Here is a 14659-nt window from a genome sequence, read left to right on the forward strand (position 1 = left end):
GTGTAACGCATTTTTATAAAAAAGAACTTTTCAATTTTGTTAATCACAATTTTGCACACATCTTTATGCACGTCTCAATAACATTCACAAATTGTTTTACAGAGTAATGATTAAGGTAAATAAATTTTGTCGTATGAATACGTATTTCCAGCAATATGGATATCTACACTTTCGTACTTTTAACGTTACGATAAATTAACTAAATCAAAAAATGACCGCTTGAATATCTCTTCGTTAAAATATATATCGAATTACAGTTTCACAAGTATTCGCCAAAACGATAACATCACGTTTCCGATAATCTATTCATAAACAACAGACATTTAGCGAAAGTACTTCGTTTTTAATCGTCAATAATTACATTTGACTTTGTAAACAATGATTATTTGACAAAACTAAATGCTGCCCTCTGGCATCGATATCAGCGAATTAATCACAATTCCTGAAAATTTATCATCGAACGTGTGGTAAGCAAAAGCTTATCGCAAAAGAAACAACATCCATAGTATTTTAAACTGTAACATGGCGATCTTTATTTCTTTTATGTCGCATAACTAATAATACGAATTTAGATCGAAGCTGGCAGAAATGGGAAAATTAGTCGCTGGAAATTCTTACCGAGCGAAAGCAGAAGAAAAGACAATTGATGAAACGTCGAATAGAATAAAGAGATCGAAATCACGCTGAGGAATCCGTGAAAGATTTGCACAGAGCCACCTGTCCATTCGATTCGACTATCGAACTTCCGAACAACGCGTATAGAGCTTCACGATACATAGAAACTCGTGTAAAAAAGACACAGCACCGCCAAGGATGTAATAAATTCCCAAAATTAGCTCAACGCTTGTAGTATGCGAAAAAGAAGTCGAATAAATGAAATTCGTATTAATGAAACTTCTCACGAATAAGAAACGTGGGAAAAAGAAAAGAAACGAGACGGATTTGCGATGCACGTTGCAGCTTCCCTCTCCGCGTTAACTTTACCGGGACGTTCTTAATCAAAAGCAAGAAAGAGATAACGTACAGTAGAAAAACGTTATATAGATTAGATTTCTAGAATCAAACCGAAATTTAAAAAAAAGTCGTCGATAGATTTTGCAAGATACACGTTAACGAACAAATTGATCGTTTTTAAGAAAATAACCTCAATTCTAACAAAGTCACGATCGCGTAGAGTCGTAATACTATAACGCTTCGGAATTAATAACAATGCTCCATTTTATCTGTCACAACACAGAGACGTTGTACTCGAATAAGTTTAAGACCGTTTACAAAAACGTTCGTCTCGAAAATCGATGCGGTACACAGTTATTAGCTGCAAATAACCTTAACACGAGTTTTCAGGAAGGCATACGTTGACGGATACAAGTATCACTTACTACTGATGCAACAGACTATCTTTGCACTGACGCGTGTCAAATCAATTTCAATTTCCATGATAAAAGAAGATCACGATACGATTCTTTTTGCACGAAAAACGTTTCGGAGAGTACGGAAGTTAAGATGAATTTTAGACGCGTGCAGAACACATCTCTGACATTTCAGGCATAATTCTACATACTACGACGAAAATCATCAAGACTCGTTATAACGCCGCATTCACGCTGTTCTCGCGGTGCACGTTCGCTCAGGTTACATGTGCTCTCTCTTTATACTTTGACCACCGTTCGATTATCTGTCGATGATACAAAAGGAACAACTAAAAACTGATCGAGTTCGCGTAAAAGATATAGACGAGGTAAGAGAAGGACGTAACAACGAAGGAAAAAAAAAGTAAAAAATTCATAAAAATCACAAGGATAAACACTAACGTACTCGCTTCTCGGGCTCGTTACCACTTGTTAGGTAGCAGTTGAATGCGTGACGCATCAATCACGTTTGACCGTCGCTCGAAGGTTTGGCTCAGCGTCTTGCACGCGCACACACGTTCGACGCATCGACGACGAATCAACAAACACAAACGGCCGGAGCACGGTTTCGCGCGGCGGCGGCGACGGCGACCACCACGGCGACGGCGAGGACGAGGACGAGGACAACGACGACGTGGCAGGACGAGGATCATGACTCGTCTCTACCGTCCATACCGTCTTGCCTCGGGGACGTCCGCGATATTCTCGACGACGACGACGTTGCGACTTCGATGATGGCTGTTCATCGGACTCGGGGGAACCGACGAGAACTTGGAGAACAACGATGACGACGACGACGATGACGACGACTGTAGCTACGTTTACTCTCGATGAGAAAAATGCTGCTGACACCAGTAACGTTACTCTCGAAGCGTGCGTCGAGCATGAAGCACTGTTTACATGCGAGCAGGGGCGCCATGGTCACTGCCGCCGCTATGCTCCTCGTCTGCACGATCAGCACCGTGATTTTAGATCTGCTGTCCTTCGTTCTGGCGGCGCCGATACATACCGCGTCCTCCACTTGGGAACCTTCCCCATCGTCGTAACATCAACTGCGTCCGAATGCTCGTTCATTCATCTTCACGACATCGTTTCTCTCTCTTCGTCGTCGTCGCCGTCGATCTGCTCTTCTCCGCTACACGCATACACCCATCTCACTACTTGCTACCGTACCTAGCCCACTCTCTCCCGATCTATCTTTTTCTCGCTTGTATTCCACTTGGTCCTCTCGACGTTCTACCGTTATCCTTTCTCTGTCTCGCTCACGCTCACCGTTAACGTGCCTCTCTCTCTTCCCTCTCCGTCGTTCACCTCTCGCGCTCTCACGCCCTCTCTGTCACTCTCTCGCTCTCACGCGGCTGACTAAAGCGACACGAGTGCTGCTTCCAACTTGTGCGACGCGTGCCAAAGCTCTCGTTAGACTAAACTCCGATAAAACTAGCGCCACGCCCTCCACGCAGGTGGCAGCACCCGCCGCTATCATCTCGCCAACTTCCCACGAACTTCGCATCGCACCCCCGCCGCGACTGCGACCGAACATTTCTCTTTCACCACAATACTTCCCTCCTGTATTCCCCTTTAGCCTTGGTCGCTTCCAACTGATGGTTCGTTCCCTTAGTAGTTCACCCTTGCCCTCTTCCGCGCTACGCTCTCCTTTGTCTCCTTTCTTCTTGTTTTTCTTACTTCCTATTTACTTAGCTGTCTTGTACCCCGTTCTCGCTGGACCTTACCCTCCTTCCGTTTTTACCACTTACTTTGGTCAGACGTATTTTTCAATACCGCCTTTCTTCCTAACTTTCTGTACTCTTATCCATCTTTTGCATTCCTCCATCGTACATTGTAACGCGTTATTTCCAGGTATTACTTTACAGGGTCGCTGCTCTTCTTATAGTTTATTACCTCGACCGGGTCGAGTGTAAAATAAATTTAATTCCATGTTATCAGAAATATGTTCGTCGTAATTTGTTCGTTTGATTTCATTACATCTTGTATTTTATATTTATTCCATATTTATATAGTATCTTTTGGATAATTTGTACTCAATCGAAGATTTACGTATTTTCTATAAGAAGATATCTTCTTCGGAAGAATTTTATTCTTTTGTTCTTACTAGCTGTTATTCGATTGTTTTTAATACGCACGTCTCTTTTACTTTTAATGTGTTATTGCACACAGTACGTATCACTTTCCAATTTTAATTCTCCCATCTTTATATAACTCTCTGATTCAACGTTACCTTTTCTCACATGTACCTCATTAACTTTTCTCGTATTGAACACCCTCCTTGCTCATTTCAGGGAACATAGCCTTTAACGTTGCGAGAAGGATGCATGAAGGATGCGTTTATACGCGCGCATCTTGCACACTTCCTTCGGCTCCTCGATGCTTACATACCACTTCGTTACTGTTTACTTGTATACCTTCATCCTACTTTCCCTCGTACTAACCCCTTCCCGATCTACATTCCCGTCTATATCCTTTCACGACCATTTTCCCTTGTGTTCCATTTTCTTCCAACACATTCTTATCATTCTTGCTGAAAATTTCAATATGCTGCGCCAATTTAAGATATTTTCTTCGAATGATTTTTAATCAAATTTGTGCTCGCAATTTTACTAGAAATTTTCAGATTTAGAGTCTAAATAAGAATAAAAATAAGAATCAAATTATTAAACCAATTTGTAGAATAGAAAATATCCACGAAGCTGAATATCTTTTAATAAAGGAAGGTAGGTAGAAACGGATTATACATACGTCGACATCGTCATAAGGCAGGAATGTTACACTTTCCTCGTCCTTTGTAACCTGGTTGCATAAGCAAAGGCGCGGAATCGGCGTTTTCGTACCACAAACGATCAAGCTCCGATTGCTCGATATTAGAGTCGAGAACACGTTTGTGGAAGCGTTTTCGTGGTCGTTACACTTTGCAGCGAATCGGAAATGAGGAAAATAGAGAAACAGTGGCTGGCATATGAATCTTGAAACGTTCGTAATTTCATGAAAAATATGTAACACGTATGACTTAATTTCTTGTCCTTAATCATTTTTAAATTGGTAATTTCAAAAATGTGTCTCCAAGCTTTAATATCAAACAGACATAATTTGTGTCTTTTATTTTTTAAAACAGTCAAGATAATACGTATCATATTTTGTATTTTAAGGATTGAATATAGTGCTTCTGGCGTAATACTCTCGTTAGATATTATCCGATGCATAATGAGCTTTTTTACGTTTCGATACTACGAAAGATTTGATAGTTTAAAGTTCACTGAACATTGTCAAGCAAAATTTTTACTACAAGACAGGTCTGAGAGAAATAGACTACATTCTTCGGCGTTCTTATCGCTTCATTCCGTAAAATCATCTATCTCTTGAAAAGTCGTGATAATTTTCAACGCTCACCGTCTTTGTTAATTCAGGTCCCCTTAATCAAGATAACCATTTTACACCGATTTATCACGCAGAACGTGTTTACGTAATACCAAAATTACACACAAGCAATTGTGTGTACAAATTACATCGATGTTAATTCCACGTAATTGAAATGTACGATTAATTTTATTTTGAATGGGTGATCGTAACTGGTATCGCGTTTAATTTGATCGTGTTTTATTATACAGAAAGCAATAAAATTATCTTGAAAAATGAAACGTCGATTTGCATGTCAGACCAATTGCATTTTATAAGCAGAAGAATGGTAGTTTTCCACTGACGTTCGTGAAATCGAAGATGCCGTAATTGGGTTATTTCGGTGAAGTCCGCTGGTAATTACACTTACGAATGACTTAACCGTCGTATTTCGCCATCAGATCAATCTCCTTCCGCTGAAGGTCCGTTTCGACTACCCGTGCTACATTTCGAGCCACTTTGAATTGGAGTAGATAATGGCGCTTCGGGCAAGATAGAGGGAAAAGATAATAAAGCAAATGTTAATTGCTAGCCTATATTCGTTTTTGTCAATCTATCTGATCGTCTCAGACTATACGCGAATAACTTCTTGCAGACACGTGAATAACGCCTTGAGCACGTAACTTCCTTAACATCGATTCATCATCGTCGTTTAAAAAATTCATTTTTGAATAAAATTCTATCTTTATTTAATGTATTCGTCTGTTCCGATACAATTGAAACGAATGTTTATTTTTTAAATATGCAATGAATATTTTTACAAAAATTCTAAAACTTCTTCATGAACTTCTTAAATGACTCCGAATTTTTAGAAATTGTATATATTGTACGTTGTAAAGTCCCACCAATTTTTGGACAAATGAAATTTTTATCAAAATTGAAAGAGCTAATAATTTATAATGCTCGTTACGTCAAGGGTGCGAGATTATGGAACGATTGCTTCATACTGTGAGAATCGAATAAATCACAAGTAAAATTTTATGTTTCTAAAGCAAGTTACAATCGGATAACAAGACTAGTTTATTGGGTAACAAACGTGGAAATGAAACGAAAGTCGTACAAAAGTAAAATTACGAGTTATGCGCGGCAGTGTATATCGCAATGTTCGATTGAACATTAATGAAATGAGTTGAATATGTATAATCCATACGAAACATTATGAAATGAATACGTCGAACATTTTAATATGTGTTAATTGTAATTATCTTCCATATAAAGTAATGACACAAATATTCAGTTCTATTCTCCAAATTTTATTAAAAAGAAATTCACAAAATTCGATTAGTTTATAAATATCCTAAAAATGTTGTGATAATGTAATAGATTCTTCGATCTATCTCGTTAACTAAAAATGAATTTCAACGCGAATATTCCTGTTTCAGCATGATTATCCATCGCAGAGTTTACAATGTTTTAATTGAAAGCAAAAATTAACAGCTGATGGAGGAGCGAACATTGATTAACGAACCGTACAAATTTTTGTTTTTATTTATTTTATTTATTGACAAGAAAACAGTAATTAAAACTTATATAAAATGCGTATTGAAATACTACAAACTAACTCGATCATTCGATCAATCTTCCGCCGTTGATGCGGTTACAGTGAAAAATTAACGTTTATTACATCCTAGGCTGAATCTTATTAATTATTAATCTAGCATTACAAACGTTACAAACACACAACTGATACTGTAAGATAAAATCAATGTTCTCAATAACAACTTCTCGTATCTGTTACTGGAAAGAAAATATGAAAAACCGAACAAAAAAAGAAAAAGATATGTATAAAATCAAATGTTCGAGAAAAAAAAAGCTTCCTTTATAGATGACACTAGTTCAACTTTTCTACATCATTAATTAATAAAATATCTTTCACAGCATTTATGCTTTCCAAATTACGTGTGTTAGGTGCACAGATTTTTCCTCGTATATGTTAATCACGCATATATAATCCTTAATCGCCGTAATTTGTTTTATCATCAAGTTGTATGTTCGTGAGTGCAACACAATTACGTATTAAAATCGCTATAAAATTCTGGCTACACATAAGTTTCACCCAGACGAAAATTTAAAAGTATTTTCTATTAAAAATGTCCACCATATACAACATATATATATATATATATGTGTGTATATTTCTAGACGAGGAGAAATATTCGTTCTAACAATCTACAAAAGCTTCTAAGATAGAAAATTTTGCTTACAAAATAGGTCGTGCACTTATCTAAGGAACAGTTTAAGGGCTTTACTGAATTTTTAATACCCATATCGATAGAACGATAATAGTTATATTAATTAGAATTTCTAGATACCTCGTTCTTATAATTATAAAACTTATACCAAAATCGACAATATATTCTATTACCATTCACCAAAACTATTTTATATGCTAAATTTCGTCCTTTCTTACAGCATTTCTTCTAAACAATTCTGAGTAAATTCTTAGCAATTACGTTCATGAAGTTTCTCGTTCGCCAAACGAAACCACCGACAGGAAATGATTTAGTCTATTTTACACTATCACTTAGTTTGGAATAAAGTTCGGTTAAAACAGTCTTCATTTCGTTTAATGTGCAATTCCCCAACGCAACACTATTCACTATCTCCCTCGTAAAATGTGTCCGGCGTTAAGGAGGCCTCCTGCTATTCTTCGTCCACGATCTCGCAACTGTGATACTTACTCGACGAATCTAACCAACTTTCCACACCACTGGACGCCAAGTCGTCGTATGAAGGCATTTCTGGAAGAGGTTCCATGTTCGGTGCTCCTTTCTTCGACAGATTGTTCACCTGACGATCTTTTAGATTAGAAACACCTAAGAAAGAATTATAGGAATATCGATAAAGTAAAAGTATGAACGTATATTTGATCAATACTTGACCGAACAAACGAATAAAATATTAAAATCGAATAGAAATTGGAGTAGATAAGATTACCATTATCGGAAGACATCGAGGATTCCTTCCTGCGAATCAATGTTTGTCTGGATGCTCTTGGACTCCTGTATTCGCTACTTATCGTTAACCCTGCGCTGATAGTTGGCAGTCTTATATCCAAATGCGATCCTTTATCTGTAACAATCTAACCAGATGTTATCCTAAGAAAAAGATGTTCATTTATTTTTAATCGAGCAGAATAATCTTAAAAGGGTCTTAATATCGTCGTATTAAAATGTTATCTTCGATTCGCAGGCTACGTTTTCTACACCGTTTTATATTCTTATGGCGATACGTTAATTCGAGAATTATTTAAGTTTAATAAAAATTCCATAAAAATTGGCAAATGAGCAATTTTAATCATCCTTTGGATTCGACAAACACCGTACTACGAATGACTGTAGTCATTTCCCGTATCAAAAGAATGGAACTAATGACAACCAGAGATTGTTATTACCTTGTTGTTCATAGCGTACAATTTGGTGGCAATATCTCTGGCAACCAACGTTGTTAAAACTGTCGCTAAATATGCTTCCTTCACGAGGAGATACTCCAGCGCGGATCTTTGCCAATATAAGTACCTACAGGAGCTTGCGGCGACGATTGACACCTGAATGCAAAAGTAAATTAATGTAACTTTATGCAATAAATTCATCTTTTCGAACTTTATAATTATTTTCTTTGTTTCGTTCTATCCAATTCCGTTTTATTACGATATTGCGATAGATTACATTTGAAATCAAAGTATCGTATAACAAAGTTAAACTTAAAAGTACATATACAAACTAACACGGTCGGCCCGCGCACAACTTTCGACTTTCTTTATCAATTCGACCCTTGATCTTGATTCTCAATTCTCTATTGTCGCTCTGCTCCTCTTTACACCCATCCGTCAACATTTTTCGTCAACATTCCTCCGAAATCTCACAGCCATCGACGGATTTACGTTCACCTACACCTAGCGTCACAGCGCTATTAGCGTCCCACGCCAACCCGACAATAACCTCATCCACTCTCCAGCGAGGTCTCGATTCAATGGAAAAGTGGTCCCACAAATGGGGCTTCAAAATTAATGAAAAAAAATCTACAAATGTAACCTTCACGCTGCGAAAACAAACCTGCCCACAGGTCTCCATTAACAATATAACAGTTCTCAACAAGGACACAGTCAGATACCTGGGCATGACTCCGGACAAGAGATTGACCTGGAAACAACATATCCTAGACGAATCCAAACAACTCAGGGACAAACTCAAAAAATTTTATTGGCTCATTGACCGTTGCTCCTACCTAAGCACGCAGAACAAAATTACGCTCTACAAGACCGTAATAAAACCTGTCTGAACCTACGGAATCCAACTATGGGGAACAGCAAGTAATTCCAACATTGAAATACTCCAACGCTTCCAATCGAAAACGCTAAGATCCCTATTAAATGCACCCTGGTATGTTACCAACGAAACAATCCACCATGACCTCAAGATACCTTCGGTCAAAGATAAAATACACAAGTCCAGAAGCAGATATAACACAAGAGTCAACAACCACCACAACCCATTAGTCACCCAACTACTAGACACGACAAACCAGATCCGCAGACTAAAAAGAAAATACCCTCTAGATTAAATCCTTAGATTCTACTAGAACCAACAATATAAAAACTATTATAAGCCATGTCATTGTATCACGCCAAATGAAGTTACTGAAAATTCTCAACGAGAATTGATTGTAAATATTCTAATAAATAAAAAAAGAAACCTACACCTATAGCGTCATGTCCACCGAATTCAAAACGTCTCTGTTCAAAATCAAATCTCGTCTTAAAAACGCATACGGTACGTACTACGTGCACCCTGATCGGATAAGAGTTTCCATCGACCACGAGATCCGCTACGAACTTGCCCGACACCTTGCAAACGCGCGGCCTTCGTCAGCGATAAATCGCTGACCTAATCGATTACAGGCTATTACACCGACATTGTTCAGCCTTGTACTACGAAATTTGCATCCTTCATCGCTATATTTCGAATTACTGATAAAGAAAAGTTGATAAGAAACGTGACTCAGAAATAATCTCCCTAATTCAGCTATTTCAGTTTATATTTATTTTACGTATCATAGATATGCAGAACGATCGTAATACTGTAAACAAATAAATAGTAAATTTTCCAAATGATAATATTAATCTGATATCGTGTGTTTACCTTGAATTTGTCATCCACGGATGCCCGAGAGCTCTCAAATTCCGGCGAATCTAGGAACTCGCAAGGCAGGATAGGATGCAGGAAATTCGAATCGCTGAGAACGTTTACCTTTCCGCTAAGCAGTAATCCTAATCTGTCTGTCCGAGTTAGATTTTGCATTGCGTATGCCTCACCTGCATGCAACGACATTATCGATGCGAATTCTGGGGACACCAACCTCTTAAACTGCAATCGGGACACCTGTTTTTAACAATAAAATCTTCCTTATAAAAGTCACACATAACAATCACAAACACATAATAATTAAGATAATTTAGATCGCTGTTTTGTTGCAAAAATCACTTTTGAACACTTCTGACGTTTTAATTAACCACTGAGTATTAACGGTAACACTAACTGCACACAAAATCTTCGAGGGCTGTTCACGAACGTTTTAAGGTACTCACTTTGAATGGGTAAAAAAGAGTGTGATACGCTTCCTCTAATTCAGGGTCGAATCGGACCGGTCTCATTTGATAAACGATATAAACCAGTTGACCGATGTTCAACACCAGGAAGCTGAAGTTCCAAGAGAATATGTCCGGTGCGCAGATCACGTGCCATGCCCAGCCTGACAACAACATGAATCCTGAAATGACAAAATTTATGAAGTTTAATAAACGAGTTGTTCGATTCGAGAAATTTCGTTGACTTCTTCCCGGAAAATGCATAAATCTATTAACCTATTATTAGGACAGAATGCATGAACAATATCCCTTTCTTCGAAGAAGGTGCTGAATACGACAACGCGAAGCAGAAATTCGCCAATTGAAACAATATATGCTGCGGTTGCTGCCACAAACACAATGCCGTATTACCTGAACATGATAGGAGAATAATTGCATTTCATAAAACTTGTACAACTTACTGATTACATATTATAAGAAAAAGCGACATGCAAGAAAAAACGAATAAACGTATTTCACTTTACCTAATGCGGTGATATTATATGAAGGAAGAGGGTCGTGTCCGAGTCCAGGGCTCATGTTGGTTAAATCGCGATCGATGAGTGGTGTCGAAGAAAAGAGGAAAACGATGGATCTTTAACGGCTACTTATTCTTATTGTCCATGCTCTCTGGTTTGTTTTGACGAAATTTATCAATCTCTTCGCCTGAAAGTAGAGGCGCAACGTACGCCTTTCCTGTCTAGCGCTTGCGCTAAAGCTTTAAATCGATTGGTTTCCATGTTGATGGCGCAGACACATTTTGAACGAGATTATATCCATTGTGGGCAAGATAGGAATGCGTTGATAAAGTTGATCATACAGATCATTTTTGGTCGCGTTGAGCTTTTCATTGTGCGGGAGATTCTGGCGTTTGGAGGCTTTGTAATATACACTATACACATCTTGCACATTTTCGGAAATTGAAATTTCTCATAAAAATTTACGATCTAACTCTTCTTAAATTAATGTATACTTTAACTTAAACTAACGTATCTAAATCTAATTTTGTCAAGTAACTTTTTTAATCAAATCTACGGAATTTAGAAGAGTCTAGGAAGCAGCGAATTCGGAATTCTCAAGCCTCTTACAAGAACTCGGTAAGTTGCTACGATCGATACTCTTACATTCTCTCTCGCACACACAGGACAACCAGGACATACCTGATATCCTGGATTCTCTATATTACCATTATTCAGTAGTAATAGATCTTCTTCTGACCACCGTTCTTGAAATTCAAACTCAAATTCCGAAAGCTCCTCCTCTTCCTCGTCGTCGTCGTCGTCGTCGTCTTCCCATTCCGCTTCCTCTCTCGCTTGCGCTAACAGCACTAAATAATTTCTTACTTTTTCTTTCAAATATAAATCAGAACTGCACACTTCATGCCACTTGCGCGAAACTTGCGATGCTGACAAGAGCGTTTCAGGATCCAGCATCCGGAGTATCGTGTGAGAAATCTCTATAGGTAATTCCGAAATCAAATCCTTCTTGTTGTGAGACACCGAGTCAAAGTAATGCCCCGTAAGAAAATGAAACAATGCTTTCAAGAATTCCATGTTTCTCGCACTAGAGTAACAGCGCAACTAATGGTCACTAGAAAAATTTGGGACTTATATACCATCTGCACCCGAGCAGGTATGCAAGCAGGGGATAAAGCAAACGAATACTATAGACTATTACTACCTGTATAGCATATAGTATAGTATAGTATAGTATAACTGTATAGAGAGTATAGTATACTTTTCATATATTTCAAGTGTATATTATTTAAATTTATTTTCGTACAAGGTATACAGTTTCTGAACATTTTATTTTTGTCATATTTATTGGTTATTAGATTTTGTATGTATCAATAATAGAGGATGCTTATAATAGTGATATAATAATATGATTTTTTTTATTTATTTATTGAAATTCACAATTTGTCCAATTTGGACATTTGGTAGAATTTTTTAACAATTATATTAACATGTTGGTGGCTACCCCCAGCGGGGTACCATCCTTCCTTCCTAGCTTCCTCTCTAGCTTTCTGCCCATATTTATGGTTTTGAACGTTTCCGCAGCTGGCCGGTTTGGGTGTGTTGCTAATTCTTGATTTGTATTTTTCTGCGTATCTGTGAGTTGTTTCCTTGACCGTTGGGATTCTCAGGTCCCTCCGTATGTCCTCATTTCTAACGTACTATGGTGCGTTTACTATCGTTTTAAGAATTTTAAAAAATATGATATTGTGTGATTTTATAATTGATTTTAGATTAGATTACAATTAAAATAGTTATTAGATTTACATTACACATGCGTCGTATACTAATTTTTTATCAGATGCTGCAATAAATACCTTGCAACCTTTTATATACATTTTCGAATTGCTTTCAAATTTCACTAATACAATCACGATGTTCGTGTCTCATTGCAATGTTAATAAAGTTTCAGAATAATATATATATATAATAGTTTCCGCATAATATACCTATTCATAAAAATTTTTTGTAGCAAATGCTCAAGCACTTCCGTAAGTCATTGTATATAAATATGGTCAAGTATTGGTAAAATATAATAGAAATAAGAAATAAGATATTTCATATATATTATATTTCAAAATAAACTTCCGAAAAGTGATATCTCGTATCAATAAAAACAGAAATTAACCAAATTTCCGATAACGCTTAACAATTTGAGTCGTAGGAATTTAATATTAATATCACAAATACATAATAATGGAAACGATAATGATTAATTAATATAACGAATTAGTAGCTTTCTCTTAGATCGTACGGAAAATAATTCCGGTTTTCTTTTTGTACATTTAGATGTTGTTAGTCGTATTTTTAAATAGCCAATTTTATTCTAACATTCAAATCATTATACATTTCAAGAAAGAATGTTGCTGTTTGTTGCTGTTTGTTGTCGCATCAAAAATGGAAAACCAAAGTGAGCATTTTCGTTCTCGGCATTTTTATTATCGTAAAGATAAAAATACGGTAGAAACAGAAAAAAGAAAAATTGTGTACACCGTGTATGGAGGGAATGTATCGATCAAACGCCAATGTCGGAATTGATTTCCGAAATTTTGATCTCAAAATTGCATTACGTTTTGGGAGAAGAGTCGAGTACGACAGAGAAAATTACTGAAAGCTTAAATCTATATAGCCAAGTAAAACTATTTTTCTTTTCATAAAGAGACTCCTCCTTCGGTTCCGTGCAAATTACTTTCTCGAAATTTCACTAAGAACGAAAAGGTAACAATGAACAGGTAGTTCACTGAGTCTCGGCAAATCCTGTAGAAGGACGATACTTAAACATGAAACAGGTAAGTCAGTTGTAATTTAAGTATGGAAAGTATGACAAACGCTTTAGTCTACCCGAAATATACCGACCAGGCTCGACCAAAAAAAGCGAAAGAAAGGCAACTGTTAATAATAGACAATTGTGCAAAGGTTTGAAAGGTAATATTTTAATTTTAATTTACGACCTGGAAGGTATTTAGTTCTTACATATTTTATTTTTATGCTGCATATACTTAAGGGTTATTTGACATTTAGAAAAATTATTTATTACTTAAACGACATGTACGCAGATGTTTTACGATATTATTGATGCGACGTAGATGTATATAGATGCGATATGTAATAATAATAGAAAGAAAATAATAATAAAAAAAATAATAATTCATACAAAATCATTTCAGTTCGCCTGAAATTTAAAACACTCCAATTTATTGGAGCTTACGCGATCTCCTCGATCTCTTCCATCTTCCACCATTAATATCTAACCATAGCGTGAATCCATAAATCGGAAAGTTTCCTGATCCTGCGACTCTCGAAACTCTCCAAGTGTGAATAGTTGCACCGCGACGATTCGAATATCTATTTCCAATAGTTTCATTGTCTTTCACAGTTCCAACTTCCATGTTTCAAGATCGAACTTTCTCATTATGAAATTTCACAACTTCAAAAGATATTTGGATTCTAATAGGATAGAGAAATTTCATTGCTGAAAGGGAGATGTTTTTACGTTTATGAAAAATTTAAATGCGCAGAAACGTACAAATTATTCAACGTAAATGTAGGTACTCGCTATATAATCTGATAGGAAATAAATTTCCATTTCTTTAGTCGTGTTCATAAAAATTGCATAAAACTCGTTGTACAAACAAAATCTACGTGTTCCATTTGAAAAATTACAAGTCTTTAAACTCCTGCATCGCATAAATATAGTTTTT

At 36.7% G+C, this 14659-nt stretch overlaps 2 protein-coding genes and 1 long non-coding RNA gene across 7 annotated transcripts in view; 1 reads left to right on the forward strand and 2 right to left on the reverse strand.

The window, feature by feature from the left end:
- Positions 1 to 2930, reverse strand: part of LOC126921077 (blood vessel epicardial substance-like) — a 61297-nt gene extending 58367 nt beyond the window's left edge. Inside the window, exon 1 of one of the 4 annotated variants that reach the window (XM_050732306.1) lies at positions 1816 to 2930. The gene's annotated coding sequence lies outside the window, so the exon portion shown is untranslated. Of the gene's footprint in view, positions 1 to 618; positions 1025 to 1811 lie in introns of those variants that run through there. The other 3 variants (XM_050732303.1, XM_050732304.1, XM_050732305.1) reach the window with 3 other exon arrangements.
- A 3352-nt stretch (positions 2931 to 6282) lies between these two features.
- On the reverse strand, positions 6283 to 11149 carry LOC126921082 (popeye domain-containing protein 3-like). 2 transcript variants are annotated; one of them, XM_050732319.1, is made up of 7 exons: positions 10929 to 11148; positions 10681 to 10815; positions 10405 to 10586; positions 9959 to 10198; positions 8212 to 8364; positions 7755 to 7899; positions 6283 to 7633 (listed from the first exon to the last, which is right to left on the reverse strand). In XM_050732319.1, the coding sequence occupies exons 1-7, from the start codon at positions 10981 to 10983 to the stop codon at positions 7461 to 7463; spliced, it is 1083 nt and encodes a 360-aa protein (XP_050588276.1). In that variant the 5' UTR covers positions 10984 to 11148; the 3' UTR covers positions 6283 to 7460. The 2 variants fall into 2 exon arrangements, with proteins under 2 accessions (XP_050588276.1, XP_050588277.1); XM_050732320.1 differs by lacking the exon at positions 10681 to 10815 and having other exon boundaries at positions 10929 to 11149.
- On the forward strand, positions 8717 to 9339 carry LOC126921092 (uncharacterized). Its single transcript, XR_007712233.1, has 2 exons — positions 8717 to 8846; positions 8883 to 9339. It is a non-coding gene; the product is annotated as an uncharacterized LOC126921092 (long non-coding RNA).
- Positions 11150 to 14659: the final 3510 nt, after the last annotated feature.

Source organism: Bombus affinis, chromosome 10 (genome assembly GCF_024516045.1).
Source record: "Bombus affinis isolate iyBomAffi1 chromosome 10, iyBomAffi1.2, whole genome shotgun sequence".
Taxonomy (NCBI): domain Eukaryota; kingdom Metazoa; phylum Arthropoda; class Insecta; order Hymenoptera; family Apidae; genus Bombus; species Bombus affinis.

Excerpts from the sequence above, each read along its gene's own strand:
- LOC126921082 (XM_050732319.1), bottom strand. The coding sequence starts at position 10,983 with ATGAGCCCTGGACTCGGACACGACCCTCTTCCTTCATATAATATCACC. Across the intron at positions 10,587-10,680 it reads GCATTCTGTCCTAATAATAG|GATTCATGTTGTTGTCAGGC; the intron begins GTTAATAGATTT and ends TTGTCATTTCAG. Across the intron at positions 7,634-7,754 it reads CTCGATGTCTTCCGATAATG|GTGTTTCTAATCTAAAAGAT; the intron begins GTAATCTTATCT and ends ATTCTTTCTTAG.